This window comes from Orcinus orca, chromosome 9 (assembly GCF_937001465.1).
Source record: "Orcinus orca chromosome 9, mOrcOrc1.1, whole genome shotgun sequence".
NCBI lineage: Eukaryota > Metazoa > Chordata > Mammalia > Artiodactyla > Delphinidae > Orcinus > Orcinus orca.
In genome coordinates, this window is record NC_064567.1 from 37,204,200 (window position 1) to 37,223,544 (window position 19,345).

General features: G+C 38.8%; 1 protein-coding gene across 3 annotated transcripts in view; it reads left to right on the forward strand.

The window, feature by feature from the left end:
• Nucleotides 1-19,345, forward strand: part of DOCK4 (dedicator of cytokinesis 4) — a 491,577-nt gene that overhangs the window by 437,844 nt on the left and 34,388 nt on the right. For all 3 annotated transcript variants that reach the window (XM_033428263.2, XM_033428264.2, XM_004269886.3), the window contains 4 exons: nt 4,072-4,165; nt 12,204-12,352; nt 14,622-14,708; nt 16,519-16,623. In XM_033428263.2, coding sequence (XP_033284154.1) covers nt 4,072-4,165; nt 12,204-12,352; nt 14,622-14,708; nt 16,519-16,623 — 435 coding nt within the window. The remainder of the gene's footprint in view (nt 1-4,071; nt 4,166-12,203; nt 12,353-14,621; nt 14,709-16,518; nt 16,624-19,345) is intronic.

The window sequence follows — 19,345 nt, forward strand, 5'->3', positions numbered from 1 at the left end:
TTTTGTTTATCAGCCACCATGTGTCTTTATCTGGGTGTTTCTTAAAAGAGTTTAGATATGTTTTTGCTTCAGGTTGAATTAAATGCCAGAAAATTCTGAGCTTCGAACACTGCAGAATGTTCCCACTGTAAAATCCCAGAGTGACGCCAGGCTTCTCCTGTTGCATCGCTCCTCTGCCCTGGAGTCTTTTGTTGCTCTCCTAGGGAAAAGCATGATGTCCCTGGAGAAAAGTCTTTTCACTTTTGTGTAGACAGTTTCTTTCTGCCCTTCTTATATGTATTCTAGGTTTCAATAAATATTAATGTTCTTTTCTGAACAAATGACAGTTTCCTATTTAGCACATGAATTTTCACTCTCTAGCTTCTTTGCAAATTAAATCCATAATACTGCTGTTGTTAAGTTGTGGATTATAACTAGGATGACCACATAATTTCTCACCCAAACAAGACGTTTTTGAGACTAAAAATAAATATTGGGTAAGGATAATAGGCTACACCAGAACAGTTCTAGGAACACAAAATTTGTACTGAAATGTCTCATAACTAATTATCAAATAGAATGGTATTCTCACTACAGAGCAAAAGAAGGATTATACATTCACATTCCTTTTTCAAATTTTAATATAGTATAAATTGATGCTTTTGATAATTTACCTTAATCAGATTTAAAATACAGGAATGCGTTGTGACTGCTTTGGTTCTAAATTAGTGAATATCATGGTTTGTTTTTCTTGTTTTGCAGAATAGATGAAACCTCACCATCTATTCTAAGTACTTGCACAGACAGAATTCTAACTCTTACTCTGATGCACATGAGTCTGTCACATGCCTTTTTTTCTCTATTTGTCTGCACCTTAAAATTTGTTTTGTCCCCCATTCTGATTCTGTCCTGTCTTAGCTCATCGATTTCAGGTTTTTTTGTTTTGTTTTGTTTATTCCCCTCACAGCCCCACTTCAGAGCTCAGGATTTTTTGCTTTCTTATGACTGTCTTTTTAATCTGTTTCACTAATTTGTTTTCTCACTGTACTACATCTCTGAGTATATGACTTTATCCTTTTTTACCACGCCTACCACTTCCTCTTCATTTTTGCATTTAATTGTTACACCTCCACCTCCAATATCAGTTGCTAAAAATAGTAAGACCTGATCATCCTCTATCAGGCTACCTCTTGTTATGCAGTTTCTTCTGTAATTTTTATCATCAGACCCAACAGTAACCTGCAGGCCATCAGGCCAAGCTCACTGGGTCAACCCATTATCTCTCCTCTTAGCACTTATTTCTAACCTTGAGCACAGTCATTTCCACTTTTAAATTTCCTTTCTGTGCTTTCCCAGCTTTTTGCAGGCCTTTCACCAGGGTCAAGGTCCTCAGCCTGATCTCCTTCCACGTCCCTGCTTGTACATCAGTATCTGGGGAGAAAAGCCAAGTGCTGTCAGCTTCAGGTTTTCTCAGTTTATCTCCTTAATCTTGGCTCTACCCCAACTCCAAACACAAAGTCTCATAAATAGCCTCAAAGGAAAGCCTTTACCTTTTTCCAAAGGAATCGTCTTCCATTGTCTCCATCTCCTTTCACAGCGTCCTCTGTTTAGAGGTACACAAATAAATGTAGACCCTAGGTTCATTTCCTCAACCGGTATAACAGGAGAGATCATTTCCTCGGATGAAAGAATGAATACTTCCACCTAAATGTGTTTATTCTAGTTTCCCAGTAGGAATAAGCCAGAGACTTAATAAATAAAATCAGTGGCCCCGTCAATATCCACCTGAGACAATGAATTTATCTTGCTAGTTTTTCACTGACCAAGAATAGTCCTTATCAGACTTCCCTGGTGGTGCAGTGGTTAAGAGTCCATCAGCCAATGCAGGGGGGACATGGGTTTGAGCCCTGGTCCTGGGAGATCCCACATGCCATGGAGCATGCACCACAAGTCCATGCACCACAACTACTGAGCCTGCGCTCTAGAGCCCGCGAGCCACAACTACTGAGCCCGTGTGCCACAACTACTGAAGCCCACGTGCCCTAGAGCCTGTGCTCTGCAACAAGAGAAGCCACCGCAATGAGAAGCCTGAGCACCGCAACAAAGAGTAGCCCCCGCTCGCCGCAACTGGAGAAAGCCCGCGCGCAGCAACAAAGAACCAACACAGCCAAAAATAAATAAATTTATTTTTTAAAAAAAGAATATCCGTATAGAAAATGCTAACGCTTTGAAAGCTGTTCTAATTTCAACCAGCACCCGACTACTTATTATTAAAGGACAAAATATATAACTTTGAAGCTAATCTTTTTAGCTTCTACTCCATATGGAAAGTTTTTGATTTCTACCTGCAATATGGTTCATTTTTAACCACTCCCTCCCTCCTAGAGATTTTTCTTAACTTTTTGGAAAGATCAATTCCAGATTGTCTTCAGGAGAGCTCTGGCTTTCTTTACAAGATCAGAGTTAAACTGTATTAGGCTGGTAAAAATGGGTAATCTTTGACATGACTAATACAAGGAAATGTAATTATTGTTTTGTTCTTTGTGTCACTAGTTTTGCCAGACACATGTGAAAGATTCTCATCTGCTGACTGGAGAGAGCTTTGCTTTTTTTTCAAGAACTGTTCATTTACAGAGTGATCACTTATTTGGTTCCCAAAGAAATACGCTTCTTACCAGAGAGCTATTAGAACAAATTATCCTTTAATAACATAAAAGCCTGCTATGAGGTTGTTAAATTTATGTTTATGGTACAACAATTCTTGCTAATTAAAATGATTTTGGTTATAGTAGAGATATGAAGAGCATTGTTTACTTAGCTTTTTAAAGAATGCCAAGATCTACAAGGCACAAGACAAAAAGGGGAAGAATAATGGTATGAATTGGAAAAAATATTTTTTATGATGCGTTCAACTAAATGTCAGTGTCTCAAGGTTAGAAGAGTCCTCATACTGAAGAATGGACACCTGTTAGGTAGTGGCCAGAAAGTACATTGACAGAAGTTCCTCAGGCTTTGAGCCCAAGTACAATTTAAGCAGCCACATTGGCTAGTTTGGTCCATTACCAAAGCACCTCTCTAGCTAATCAAATTCAGAAACGTTTAGAATTCCTGGACTTTCCCCCCCTAGAAAAGCCTGTCACTGCTTCAAGTCAGCAGATTTATCCCCCCATCACTATTCATTTTCCCTTCTTCTACACACCAAGTAGCATCTGTCAAAATAACAACAGCAAAAAAATAAAATAAAATAAATAACAACAGCAGTAGTAATGATAGCAGTTCAGATGGCTTTAGCAGGGATTTCAAAATGTACAATGATCTGCTTTCTAAAATTGCCTTATGTAGAGTCTCACAGCATCATGCTTTTGCTGGACTCCAACTTCTTACACTTTTGCTCGTATGTTTACTAAGTTCAGTGAGGACTAATGTAATGACTGATGTGGTAAAGGAGTGTATGTGGATGCCTATAAAGTGTACCTTTAAAATGGCAATGTAATGTGTCCAGGTAAGTCAGAGTTGAGTTTTTGGTGACAAATGTTAAAACATTTTAGAGAAGTTTAATAAGATCCAGATACCTTTTTTTAATAAACCAAATATTTCAATAAGCATGGCCCTGTAACAGTAATTTGAAATAAAATCTCTTATTAATCCCTTTATGTTGTAGTCATAAACTGGAAACCTTTAAAATAAGTTTAAAATTAAAGAAATTATCCTTTGACTATCCATGATCAAATTTAATAAACAGGTTAATCTCTTACATATTTTTAATATTTTTAGTTGAATAGGCTGATTGTCCACTGGCAGTTAAACTAACAAAAAACAACAGAAAGTAACAAATGAAATGTGAATCAGTGGTAATAACATCCCCCCAGGAATTACCAGCCTATTCAATAAATGATAAATAATGTTTAATACAGACAGTGCTGAGTTAAAAATATGTCACTGGGTCTCCTTACTTAATTTTTTAAAGACATTTATACAGAAAAATTAATCTGTTCTCTTGGTTCAAGATATCAAACTTCAAGCAGAGTAAAAGGCAGATACTTGACAACCTAATTGTTGAGGAATTATCCATGCTTGTACTCTTTTTTATAGAACTTCTATAAGACTGAACTGAACAAGGAAGAGATGTATATACGCTATATCCACAAACTCTACGATCTGCACCTCAAAGCACAGAACTTCACAGGTAATTGTGTCTTTTGGCTCAGGTTGGGGAGGTGGGCAGGTCACTGGTATATTAAAAATAATAACTCCTCTGTTGTTTGAATTAGAGCTGAGGACTCAAGCATTTCTCCTTTAAAAGTGGAATTTATTTTTAATTAGATTTATGTTTCTAAGTACTCTATGTTTTTAATATATTGGCTTTTTTTTTTTTTTTTTTTTTTTTTTTTTTACTATATCTCTTTGTGTAGTTTTTTAGAGGTTGCTTTTGGGATTATAAAAAGCAACTTTTCACGGTCTACTTAAAGTGAGTATTTCACCACTTCAAGTTAAATATAGGAACTTTACGACCTCCCCACTTTACATTGTAGTGTCATAGGTATTATATCTAGGTACATTGAAAACTCCATCGGATAATGTCATAATTTTTAAGTCATACCTATTTTAAAGAATTTAAGAGGTTAAAAATAATGTTATATTTACTCAGATATTTACCATTTCTGTTGGTCTTTCTTCATTCCTGAAATTCTCAATTTTCCTCTGTTAACATTTTCATTCAACCTAAAGAAATTGTTTTAGTATTTCTTTTAGAGCAGATCTAATAGTGAAGAATTCTTAGTTTTCCTTCATCTTTATTTTACCTTCATCCCTGAAGGAAATGTTTGCTGGATAGTGTCTTTGTTTGGACAGTATCTTTGTTTCAGTACTTTAAAAATGTTGTTTTACTTTCTTCTGGCCTCCATTGTTTCTGATGAGAGATCTGTAGTCATTTAAATTGTTCCCCTGTATGTAATGTGTAATTGTCTCTGGTTGCTTTCAATATTTTATCTTCGGTTTTCAGCAGTTCAGTTATGATATATATGGGCATGGTTTTCTTTAAGTTTATCCTGGTTGGGTCTGCTGAGTTTCTTGGATCTATAAACTTATTTCCTTCACCAAATTTGGCAAGTTTTCAGGCATTATTTCTTCAAATATATTTTCTGCACTGATTCTCTCTTTTAGGACTCCAGTTTTATGGATGGCCAGTTTTATGACCTTTTGGTATCATTCTATAAGTTTCTCAGACCCTGGTTTGTTTTTTGAGGTTTTTTTTTTTTCAATTTTTCTTCTTTCTGTTTTTCAGATTGGATCATTTCGCTTCATCCATTTTCAAGTCCTTTGCTTCTCCTCTATCATTTCCATTCAACTATTGAGCCCTTCCAGTGAAATTTTAGTTTTTGTTATTTTTATTATATAATTCTAAAATTCTTATTTGGCTGTTTTTTTAATAGCTTCAATTTCTTTGCAAAGAACATGTATCTTTCTATTTATTTCACGAGTGTTCACTTTTACTTCAAGTAGCATGGTTGTAATAGCTATTTCTTAGTATTTGCCTATAATTTCAACAACTGAATCATCTTGGAATTGGCATCTGTTATTGCCTTTTCCCTTTGAGATTTGTTTAGTTTTCCTGGTTCTTTGAATGTCAAGTAATTTTGGATTATATCCTGGGCATTTTGAATATTATGAGAGTTCATCTTCTGGAGAATATTGACTATTTTTATTTTAGCAGAAAATCAGTTAGTTTCGGACCTCAAGTCCTGAGCCACCTTTTGAAGGTCAGTTTAGTTATCAAAGCCTTTGCAGCACTTTCCTGGTCTTTCCTGCATGTAAGTCACCCAGGGAGAGTCTGGGACATGGACATTTATCTATACCATAATTCATTTATCAAAATCTTTGTTATGTTGATTCTAGTTCATTCTGCACATGTGCAGCTTGGGGGTGAGCCCAAGGAAGTCATACACAGAATTTAAAAATTCCTTCCTCCATCTCCTTCCTCTCTCTGATATTTCTCACTCTTCCCATCTCCCAGGGGCTCCTTTTCCTAGTACTCTCACTTGATCCAAGCCAAAGTACTCAGAGCCAAGGCTTGATCCTCCACACTATGATGTACTATGTACAGTTGGTCTCCCTGGGGACAAAGCAGTGAAAGAAAAGAGAAAAATGGAAGCTGTTGCTGCTGCCACTGGATTGCCCCTATTGTCACACTTCAGGTTTACAGCTTTGTCCCTGGGACTCAGAGTGGACCAGAAGAGTCAAAAGTACTCCATCCGGGCTTCCCTGGTGGCGCAGTGGTTGAAAGTCCGCCTGCTGATGCAGGGGACATGGGTTCGTGCCCCGGTCCGGGAAGATCCCACATGCCACGGAGCAGCTAGTCCCGTGAGCCATGGCCACTGAGCCTGCGCGTCTGGAGCCTGTGCTCCGCAACGGGAGAGGCCACAACAGTGAGAGGCCCGCATACCGCAAAAAAAAAAAGTACTCCATCCCACAGAAGGTCCTCTTCCCAGTCCTCTGACTAGAGGAGCTTTTCTTGGAGCTTTTTCTGTCTGTTTCCATTTGCAGTTCCAGGAGTCAGGGAAGGCTAAGCCAGGAGATAGAAAAGGCAAAAAATAAAAACAAGGAACTCACCACTCTGTGGTCCTTCTTTTGAGTACTGATTTTACTGTTCTGTCTACCTTCTCATTTACTGTTCAGAATTCTCCAATAGTTGCTTTACATATTTTGTCTGGGGTTTTTAGTTGAATCAGTGGGAAAGATACACTAGAACGTGCTTACTACATCTTAACGAGAATGAGCACCCTTTAATTGGATTTAGGAACTACAAATCTTAGTCTTTTGCCACTGTTCTTCCAAAGAACTCCTGAATCATGGTTCCTCCCTCAGCTTTAAGAGTAAAGGAACCTTTCTGAAGTGGTGCTCTTGTTCCCAGAATTTAAATATGCCTCTAGCTACAGTTCCACTGTATCACTTAAGAGCATCACTGTTTACTTTTTTTTTTTTTTTTTTTTTTGCGGTACGCTGGCCTTTCACTGTTGTGGCCTCTCCCATTGCGGGGCACAGGCTCCGGACGCGCAGGCTCAGCGGCCATGGCTCACAGGCCCAGCCGCTCCGCCGCATGTGGGATCTTCCCAGACCGGGGCATGAACCCATGTCCCCTGCATCGGCAGGCGGACTCTCAACCACTGCGCCACCAGGGAAGCCCTACTGTTTCCTCTTAAACTGGAGACTTCATGATATCTTTGATGCCTCTTATTCATGAAGTGCTATTGGTTCTGCTTCCTAAACAGCAAAACCATTTCCTTTTTATTATTTCCAGTTTCACTGCCTCAAATGGGCCTTCATCATCTCTCACCTGGACTGCTTCCTAACTGTCCCCAGAGTTACCTCAGCAAACTTTAACCTGCAGGCCGGCCAGCCGATTTTGTAAAGAAAGTTTTATTATAACTGAGCCACGCCCACTTAATTACATATTGTCTAAGGTTGCTGTTGTGCTCCACTGGCAGAGTTAAATAGTTGCACAAAGTTGTAGTGTGGCCTGCAAGCCTAAATTATTTACTTTCTGGCCCTTTGAGAAAATTTTGCCAAGCCCTTCTCTAGATATAACTCTATCAATTCATGTCTTCTACAAAATAAAGCTCAAACTCTTTATTCGGAGCCCATCATAATTGAACCAACACCTGTCTCAGCCTCATCTTACCTCTCGCACTACATTCCTAATTTTTATCCTTAAGAGCCAGCTCCTATATCATCTTTTCCAGGAAGTGTTTACCTTCCTTCACTTCCCTCATCAACTCTATGACTCAGCACTCCCTGCCATGGGCTGAGTTGATATTTCCAACTCTTTTCCCATTGCAATTTTTTCAGATTTCCATTAAAACATTTATCATGTTGTTTTTATTCATAGTTATATAAGGTGTATATATGTGTGTGTGTGTGTGTGTGTGTGTGTGTGTGTGTGTGTGTGTTAATAGGTACATAGGTAGGTAGTAGAGAGATCTGTACTTGAAGGATAAGTTCCTTGAGGACAGAAATGATGTTTTCTTCTTAGTCTTCCCAGTTCTTTGACTAGTGCCTAGCGGTGTGAGACTTAAATAAATGCATTACTAATGAATGCACTCAGTGAGATTTTAATACCCTGAGAGCAGATTTCTCTCCTTCAATATTGGTAATTCCTTAATCACTGAGGAAGCCCCAGTATCTCTTCACACAGATGTGCTGATAGTTTTGATGAAATAAACTAAGATTTTTGAGCTGACTCTGTTGTCTGGGAGTTTAAGTGGTCATTTTAAAGTAGTTTGTAGCCAAGTTTTGAGAGAAATGGTGAACCTAGTTTTTCTGTCTCTGAAAACAACCTAGCAGACTTGTTTTATTTTAAAGTCCATAAAAAAAAAGAAATGAGAGAGGGAAGTGAGGGCAAGCTCTTGCAGATATGTAACAGATACATTTTCGTTTTCTGAAAATCCAAATCTATTTTGGAAACGAATAAATTTTTTTCTTTAATTTGTTTACTCAGCTTGCAGTTTTTATGTTCCCCTAAGTCATAAGAAATAACTTCTTTTCCTATATAACATTTTTCTTATTTCTCTTCTGTCCTCATTTTTGTGTGTCCTTGGAGAAAGGGAAATTGATGGAAAAACTTCTCTATCTTTATAGGATTCAGTTTAAATGGCTTAACCCTTTCCAGCCCTCTGTGACAGTGCCCTCCATTACTTGATTCATCTCCACTCTTCTCCTGTGTTATTTCTTTTTGCATATTGGTGTCCTCATTGTACACATCTCAAAACGATGGAATGAGATAGCCCATATTTAATTATGTGATGATGCATTTTGTTCAGAATTATAAACACTTTTTTTTTTTTTTTTTTTTTTTTTTTGCGGTACGCGGGCCTCTCACTGTTGTGGCCTCACCGGTTGCGGAGCACAGGCTCCGGACGCGCAGGCTCAGCGGCCATGGCTCACGGACCCAGCCGCTCCGCGGCACGTGGGATCCTCCCAGACCGGGGCACGAACCCGTGTCCCCTGCGTCGGCAGGCGGACTCTCAACCACTGCGCCACCAGGGAAGCCCAGAATTATAAACACTTTTAAAAACATTGTCTATTGGAAATTCTGGATGTGATTCATCCTTCTCTTTTCAATATGTAGTATTCTAAAGATGTAGAGGAATAAGTATACAACATATAATAAAACACTTACAATTTGTTAATGTATTCAAACAACCTTAGTAGTCTGTTGTTAACACCTCAAAGGCATACATGTTTCCTTTAATGCTTCCTTTACACACACTGTTTACCTCAGGTATTCATCATGATTTTCCCGAATCAAATTCTGAAACAGGTGTAATTTGTTTTCACACCTTTCCCATGTCACCATTCCATCATTTTTCAGCTTCCTCTGCTGGCCCACCAATGCTTACTTGTTTTTCCACACTTCCCAGGGGCAAGTCACCCACACGTGACCTTCCAGCCATCCCCTGGACCTTCCCAGGGCAAACATGATTTGGAAAGCAGTTTAGGGATTAGAAACTCTTCATTGCTCCCCCTTTTTTTCACTTTTTTGTTGTGGTAAAATATACATAACATAAAATTTACCATCTTACCTATTTTTCAGTGTACAGTTCGGTGGCATTAAGTACATTCACATTGTTGTGCAACCATTACCACCATCTGTCTCCAGAACTTTTTCATCTGTCCAATCTGAAACCCTGTACCCATTAAACAATAACTTCTCATTTTCCCCTCCCCCAGTCCCTGGGAACCACCATTCTACTTTCTGTGTCTGTGAATTTGACCTTCATTGCCTTTTAGGTACCACCCTGTGGTCAGCTGCAGGCTTCAACTGTGGGGAGTGAGGACCCTCAGTCCTCACCCCTCCCCCTTTTCACTGTGACATGGTTAGTCTTAAGGGTATTTTTTGAGTGCTCAGGGAGACACACAAGAAATTTGAGAGACAAAGATGATAATTCCTGAGCTGCATCACTAAGAGAAAATAGGAGTTATTTAGTAGTTAAAGCGGAAAGGCTTGAAGGAACAGGCTGTGAAGGACCATAGGTGTCAGTTGGTGTGATAAGTGAGGGGAACCTTAGTTTGTTCGGATAACACGAGCAGAGAGTGTGGATGGAAAAACAAAGACACACGTGGGGTTTTCTTAGGTGCTTGGCATGATAAGAATATGTGGGTAATTAAAGATTAGGAAATTATCTCAGGAGGCCTCAGAGAAAAGTAGAAGGCTATTCAAATACAGCACAGCTCTGATGATCTGGTTATTATCATCACCATTCTTGTCCTCTGTAAAGCAGTCTTCCATGGCAACCTACGTTGTGGCAATTCAGCTGTTTCTGCATCCACTTATTAACCAACACCCTTTAGCGGATATTCCCTCTCTCCATCTCACCACAAGAAAGGGTTTGTCCAGTGCCCAAGCAAGAGAAGCCACCTCTGTCCCTGGTGGGCAGCTGCCTCTGGGTCAGGATGCATCTTGTTTCATTCAGCAAAAGCTGATAATGGGGTCAAGGGGGCTGGAGGCTTCTTAGGAGAGACAGTGGTGGGCTCCTTCTTACCTGCAATAAGTGGAGGAACAGTGGGAATATGTGAGCGGAGGGACCATATGATGGGCAGCCTTCTCTGTCACTTTAGGAAATATAAATTTGTTCTGTTAGTTACTTAGAGTCATTGGCTAGTTTTAATCAGGGGAGCAATGTGATCATTTGCAGTGAAGGAAAGTCATATTGGTAACAGTGCACAAACTGAATGCTGGGGGATAGGAGACCGCTGGTGGGGGATGAAAGCTTTTGCTACAGTCATTGAAGCTACAGGACTGAGCTCACCAAAGGTAATTAAAGAGGAAGAACCGCCAGAGCCTGTGCCTTACAGGACTTCTACACTTGGGAGAAAAGAGAAAAGTGATAGGAATCTAGCTCTTTATCGCAACTCTATGTGATACATTGAGATAGCCAAATCATAGTACTAGAACTTAACATGTTACTTAAGAGCTTTATGTGTAGTTACCCTTCAAGCAAATAAGTGAAAAAAAGAATTACCATTTATGGATATTGTGGCAAAAGCTCCTACTGTGTCTTTTGAGACGTGTGTGGAGGTGGTAGTTAAATAGATAAATAACATAAGGGTTTGTTCATTTTATTCAATGCAGTAAATGAGTTGGCTGTTATAGTGTTAGATGATTATTATTATAGTCCTTCATCGGTGACAGTGAATTCTGGTTCCTATTCTTGATGTATTTGGCCATATTTAGGGTTCAGGAAAAGAAGAGACCTGCAGAATAGCAAGTATTCTGTTAACTACACTACCTGTCAACTATGCTTAAGCCTGTGGGTCACCATTTTCACACGTGTGTATAGAATGTCATCTCTTTTCATGTTTCCCCAAGAAATTCCAACCACACCAAACATGTCATGACTTCAGTAGCCATTACTGAAGATTTGTTCGGACTAACCATGGGGGTCATAGCACACGGCCCCCGCAGTTTGTTTTCCCTCTCTGTCTCTCTCACACACACACACACACACACACACACACACACACACACACACACACACACACACACACACACACACTGTTTATCCAATACTTTTACTCTTTCTTGTCCTTCCTCTGTTGCTAGATTTAAAAAATTTTTCTTCTCTGAGCTCGGCTCCTCTCTAGCTTTGCCCCTCCTAAATTCTGCCTGTACCCCGACCCCCCCCAACACACACACACACACACACACACACACACACACACACACACACACACACCCCACTCTCAGATTTTTCAGCCTTTTATTATCCAGGAGAATTTAGCTATCATTTTTTGCTTCCTAAGCATGCCCTTTGGAAGATGCCCATAGTCCCACTCCAAGGGATTTACCCGTGAACTTCCGAGCAAACAAAGGCACGTCTCCCCTACCTACATCTTTGAACCAGCTACAGAGATACCCTTAAACATTTTTATTTTTATTATCATATGCTGGTAGCATATGAACGTTATGGGGGAAAAAAAAAAGAGGGAAGGAGAGAAAGAGAGAATAAAGAGAACCAAAAGATCAAACACAAATCTCTGATAATTCCATCTCCCAGGGGAACTCATCATTCATTAACCTTCTGTTGCATATATTCTGGACATTTTTTTCTTTAGTATCATGACATTCAGAAAATAGTATTTTCTCCAATTTGTCCTACACCAGCCCCGTTTGAAGGGAGGTTCTTTGGGGTCCTGTCTCGATCATCACCTTCCCACTTTAATTTCAGAGGCCGCGTATACTCTCCTGTTATATGATGAGCTGCTGGAATGGTCTGATCGGCCCCTCCGGGAGTTCCTGACCTACCCCATGCAGACAGAATGGCAGCGCAAGGAGCACCTGCACCTCGCCATCATCCAGAACTTTGACAGAGGCAAGGTAGGTGGCCCCGCCCACCCGTGGCATCTCGCAAGGTGATTGTCACATTTCCTTTAGTTCATTGATGGCCACCTCTTCAAGCAGGGGCCCTCGAATTTCAATGTGCATTAAAGACTCCAAAGAGTTTATTGAAATTAAGATTCCCAGGCCCTACTCCTGGACATTCTGATTAAGTAAGTCTGGCTTGAGGCAAGGGATTCTGCAATTTTAACAAGGACTCCAGGAAATTCCAATGTGTATGAACATGGGACCCCACCTTGAGAAACACTGATCTAGAGGTTTTGACACCCAGGCATTTTATTTTCCGAAAAACCATTATCACACCTCACTCAGCTCCCCAGATTGGCATGTAGTAATCTGCCTCCTTCCACTTTTTTTTTAAGGTAAAATAAATGAAACTAAATTTGTTTACAGCATTTTATGGCATCCCGTCATATACTGAGAGTTGCCATGGGGTGCTGAAAACCTTCCTGAGCTAATAAGGCAATTCAGCACATCACCTCCCTGCCCCCTGCTCCCTCTTCAAGGGTTTGCAGTGCTCTTGAAGAAAAATAATTGTGAATCTGACCCCAGTTGATTTGAACACTTGGATGCTTTGGTGATATGTGTCTTAGATTTACGTATATCTTCCAAAGTGCCAAGGTTAAACAGGAAATTAAAATACAACCAGTGGCTGTCATTCTCTTATAAGACATAATTGGGTACACCTAAAAATTTGATGAAAGGGAATTGCTTCTTTCCTATCCTCTTCTATTATTTATCAAACTACACTGACATATCGTTCGTTACGTGAATAGCAAAGAAATGCCTCTGTGCCCTCCTGCAGTGAAGTTTCCACCCTTAAGATAAGCTGTTACAAAACCTCTGGCTGCATCTCTTGGCCCATTCTCAGGAGCTTGTGCTGGATCAGGGCTTGGAGACTACGGCCCATGGGTCAAATGGTTCACTGACTGTTTCTGTTTGACCCACAATCTAAGAATCACTTTTACATTTTTAATTGGTTGAACAAAATCAAAAGAAGAATGATTTGACATGAGAAAATTACATGAAGTTCCCTTTTCATTGTCTATAAAGTTTTATTGGAACCCAGACAAGCTCATGTGTGTCTATATGGATGTGTTTTCATGATTTAACAGCAGTTGAGTGGTTGTGACAAAGGCTGTATGGTCCACAAAACCTAAAGTATTTACTGTTTGGTGAATAACTTTGCCGATACCTGAGCTAGATCAAAGGATTTCTGCATTTCTCCTTAGAGTAACCAGCTGGGTTAAACCCTCACAATTTCCAAGTGAAATTGGGCCAAACAAGGAATCCACTGTGCCAGTTGTGGATAATTGGGCCTTAGGGGTCGGTGGCAGTTCCCCCCACCCCAGCATTGAGGGCCTGTTTATTCGTCTCCTTGACCATTGTGGAACAGCAGTTATTTCAAGATGATAATTTTGTTTCTTTGTTTTTTACCTATAAATTATTACTTTTTAAAAAAATTTTTATTGAAGTAGAGTTGATTTACAATGTTGTGTTAATTTCTTTGGTACAGCAAAGTGACTCAGTTGTACATATATTTTTTTTCATATTCTTTTCCATTATGGTTTGTCACAGGCTATTGGATATAGTTCCCTGTGCTATGCAGTAGGACCTTATTGTTTATCCATCCTATAGATACTAGTTTGCATCTGCTAAACCCAAACTCCCACTCCATCCCTCTCCCACCCCCACACCCTTGGCAACCACGTCTGTTTTCTGTGTCTGTGAGTCTTTCTTTGTTTCATAGATATGTTGATTTGTGTTGTATTTTAGATCCCACATACAAGTGATATCATATGGTATTTGTCTTTCTCTGTCTGACTTACTTTGCTTTAGTGATAATCTCTAGGTTCATCTGTGTTGCTACAAATGACATTATTTCATTATTTTTGATGGCTGAGTCATATTCCATTATATGTATGTATGTATATATATATATATATATACACACACACCACATCTTCAACATGATAATTTTGAAATGATGCCAGGAAATGTTGTTTTTGTGCCATATGTTAATGACTTGTGGTGGGTTATCATTTCCCACTCTCTAAAGATTTTTAATAGTTAACACATTAATTACATGCTGTTTTCATGCATAAAATTGCAGTGGTACCTTAAGGGTAGGTTATAAAGGTTAAGAAGTAAGGCTTGATCATCTGAAAGCAGTCACCTCCTGACCTCTGGGTGGGAGTTAGTAAATGTTGTGAGATCATGAACATTTATGTCATTCACTTGTCCACAGTGTTGGGAGAATGGCATCATCTTGTGCCGGAAGATTGCAGAGCAGTACGAAAGTTATTATGATTATAGAAACCTGAGCAAGATGAGGGTAAGGTACCTGGATGCATCCTAATCGGGTTACGGAATCCTTTTTTGCTTAGCTTTCCAATATGGCGCTATGAAATTAGCTTTGTGATAGTCTTGATATGTCTTGCAGAAAGCTTTTTAAAGATGCCTTTCCTCTGAAGCATACTCCTCTATTTATACAGAGAAATAGCATGTTGATCTGTGTGATTTTTCTGATTAATATACAAAAAGGGAGCCCTTGATCTATTCTAAACACATCTGACATATGAAATATAAAATTTAACCCAAGATAAATACTTTCAGTTTGTTGAGGAAACTCTCCACACTATTAGAAGAGCTTGCCACTTGCACACAAATCTCTGTAACAATGTACCATTCTTAGTCCCATAATCTGCACAGCAAAATAGTAAAAATGACTAGCTGACACGTTTTTAACTATTTGGGGGTTAACTTCTATAGGTGTCAAATCTTTTTCACTTCAGAAATATGTTTTTATTTGCTAAACTGAAACCAAGGTCTTAGTACCCAAGAGCCCAAGGAGTTTAATATTTTGTGTCCCTGAACAAATGTTTTATACCTTCTTTTATTTCAAATTCATGCAAGTCCCTCTGGTACTCCAAGTCCTATTCTTTAAAGTCATGAACATTTGGCGTCATCTTGTAACACTTAAGCTCTTCAGGGTTTCTAAAACAGGATCATCAGCTTTTATATATACATTTTTAAAAAAGATGATGATGTTTCCTTTTAATTCTGAGGTAGCAATTTAAGAGATGATCTCGTAAACCTTTAACAGCTCAAAATCCCTTATACCACCAGTAACTTTTTCAGCTGGCGGGAGCTGGCCCTGTGCTTTGGGCATAGTATTTCATGTCAGCAGTTCATCGATATTTCTCCTAACATCAAAACCAAGGAGGAAAAACCGTGTTTTAACTTCAGTTCATCATGCGGGCGCTGGCAGGCACTTCAGTTTTATATAAAAATGTTGTTGTGCTTCTCTTGGCATCCTGTCCCTGGAATAGAATCGAGGTTACAGTGTTTACCCATTAGAGCCCTTGGGTGCCATAGTCACTAAGATTTTTATAAACGCAAAGCATTGCACTTCATGCCAACTGCTCTTTGGGGGGCTGTTACTGGGGGCGGGGGAAGGGGGAATGTTTTCAAGTGAATTATTAGTCTTTCTGTGGAAACCCTGGGGATGATAATACCATGAATGGGGAACCATAAGCTTTATGTACTTCGTAGTTCCAACCTTGTCAAAGACACATTTAAGAGCTTTCAGCCCAGACAGCACTTTGCACTATGGGCCCCCTTTGGTTTGGTTTATTGGTTTATCCCTGTCCAACCTGTACAAGGTTGCACCTTCCAAATGTCCCAAATTACCATGACCCAGGAAAACCAAATCCACAGGTGAGTACGAGAATTCTCCAGAATTTGCCTCTAACAGTTCATGTTAATTTTTATCTTACTGTGAAGAAAATATTTCCTCGATAGACCAGGTACATAGATATCATTCTCTCTGGTAAGAACATATAATAACATACTCGATCCTTTAAAGCAGGGGTCGGGAAACTGCAGCCTGTGTGCCTCGCAGAATTGAGTAATTGTGACAGGGACCATGTAGCCTGCAAAGTCTAAAATATTTATTGCCTGGTCATTTACAGAGTAAGTTTGCTGACCCCTGCCTTAAAGCACAGAAAGGGAGTCAAACCTTCTTTTCTGCAAACTGAACTAAAATGATGTTCTCCTTTTTGTAGAAGAAATATCCTCTTCTATAAAGTGGTAGAGCTAAAAGATGAGATAAAATGATTAAAATTTCCCCTGTTCTTTGCTAGATGATGGAAGCCTCTTTGTATGACAAAATTATGGACCAGCAACGTCTTGAACCAGAGTTCTTCAGAGTTGGATTTTATGGGAAAAAATTTCCATTTTTCTTAAGAGTAAGTAATATACTATTTAATTTGCTTTTATACTTCCAATATAGATATCCCAATCAAGCAAACTAAGATCTGAATGACATTTTATCCTTTTAAGACAGGGTAAAATAACGTCATGAGATTTTCTTTTAACTTTGTAGTTTGCAAACACACTCATCTAGTAATTTCCCAAGATTCCAAACAATCGTTTGATTTTCTTCTTAAGTTTCTAAGCTCACTATATCTCATGAGCAGTCTCTGGCAATTACAGTTGCTTCCCCTGTGTGATAGAGAGTCTCTCTTCAGAATGCAGTTTCCGTAGAGTTAGCATTCAAGAGGAGTGGCTGGAGTTGCAGAAAACATAGCAGTTTCACATTATATGCAAACTCTTCCTCCAGAATCACGTGAAGAGCATTGTTTGGCCTAGTCGATTCTGTGAAAAGCTAAATGGCACCCAGCAAAGAGATGCAGTTTATTGCTAGTAGAAACTATTTCTACAAAGGAAAATTTTCCTGACTCTCTAAGGTACCTACTGGATAGTAAAATACTTGATTCCATTCTCACCGTTGTTCACACTGTACCGAGTAGTCTCTTATGTGCTTGAATACTTATATAACATTTCGATAAGTAACATCGCACTTAACACTTGCTTGCCTAAAAGCATTGGTTGGGAGAGGGAATTCACCTCCCCAGGCAACTAAGGAGAAGTATCTAGGATAATTTTGTAACACTGAGTGAATTCATTACAAACTTTAAATGTCAATATACAAATATTTTGGTATTTGTGTTGCCCTAAATACCTTGCTTTAACTGTCAGTACCTATGGATAGATACAGGATGGGGGTACTTGAAGGCGAACAGAGAGAAGAAAGATTTGACTTCATTTTTTCTTTAATAATCATTAACTTACCTGCCTTTCAGAATAAAGGTTTAATATATATAAAACCTTTATTCATACATATATATAAAACACCCAAACACCATAGGCAAAGATTGATTTAGTATTACATAGAACAAATGCTCAAATAACAAATCAATCATCTTTAGCTGATTGAAATGACCGTGTATTTGGGTGCCACGCAGACATAAGTAAAATCTCTTTGTTGGATTAAAGAGGAACTACGTGACGTACCCGGTCACATTGTTGGCTCTGCAGATGGACCTGCCTGAAGACAAAGGAAAACTTGATTCCAAATAAAAAATAGTGGCAAACTCAGAACACATGCTGAATTTGAAAGACTACATCTTGAAAATGGACATGCTGGTCCTAGGCTGTGATCAGCCACTCCCCACAGAGTACACAGGGCCTGGGTCCAAGTTCTGAGGGGAAGGAAGGACGTTCTAGAGCTGTGAGGAGCACAAAGGGCCGAGACCCCACAGGAGGGTCCAGACATGACTCTGCTGCTGCAGATCCCCTTCCTCTCTTGGTTCAAAATCATGCAAAGATGATGTTTTCTTATCGTACTCAGGGCTACCTAATCCATTATGCACAGTACATACAGTGTTTAGAGACCATATTATTCTTAGATGGCCCATAAAACTGTTTTAATTTCTTTTAAAAATCAGAGGAAAAAAGTAAACTTTTTTTTTGATTTTTTTTTTTTTGATGTGGACCATTTTTAAAGTCTTTATTGAATTGATTAAAATATTGCTTCTGTTTTTTTTTAATGTTTTGGTTTTTTGGCCATGAGGCATGTGGGATCTCAGCTCCCCAACCAGGGATGGAGCCCACACCCCCTGCATTGGAAGGTGAAGTCCTAACCACTGGACTGCCCGGAAAGTCCCAGAAAAAAGTGAACTTTTAGGTTAAAGAAAATGTTATAGTATATATTATAATGTATATTATACATTAGATTATTATTCATCTATTTGTCTTTATACCAAATGGGTCATACAATATGATTTTTAATATTTTTTATAGAGAAAGCAGCCCACAAAAGTGTTGTAGCCCTGATCAAATTCTGAATTCAGTTAGCAAGTGTATTATGAAGTATCCTAGATGTCTATCTAGTATGTGCAATTAGTGTTAATTAAAAGTGTAAAAATCAGAAGCAGTTTAGGAGCCATAATTTTAAAAGGAATTTAGCAAATTAGAGGACTGCATCGGCTAATAAAATGAATTTTGTTAAAAAGTCCATTGGAATAAATCAATCTCTGTATCACTGTTCTTTCGAAAACAGTTTTTCTAGAAATAAATGGCATTTCCTTCAAAATGAAAGAGAAGGGTCACCCTCTATTGGTTTCTAAAGAGCACTGTACCCTTTGGAATCATGAGGCTAGACCTTTTTTTAGGAAATCAGATTCTAGTCTGTTCTTTGGTTTAAAAACAAACAAATGTCAACATTAAAAATTTCCTTTCATTGTTTGGTCAATTTCCAGAAAATGTTTAAAGCTCAAATAAATTAATATATTTATATGATTGTACGATCAAAGTAGGTTTTTTTTACCCTCATGGAAAATGGGTTCTTTACTGACAATGTTTTATATGCATAGAATATGTTTGAATAATGATTTGTCTAAGGAGAATGACTGAGGTCAAGGATGGGAAAAAGATTTACTTTTTATTGTATGCCCTGTGCTATTTGGGAATTCTTTATACCACAGGTATGTATTTCCTTTAAAAAAAAAAAAAAAAGACGATTAAAAACAGTAAGTATTAATAAATACGACCCAGCAATTCCACTCCTAGGTATGTATAATCAAGAGACTTGAAAACATAGAGCCACACAAAGACATGTACACGAGT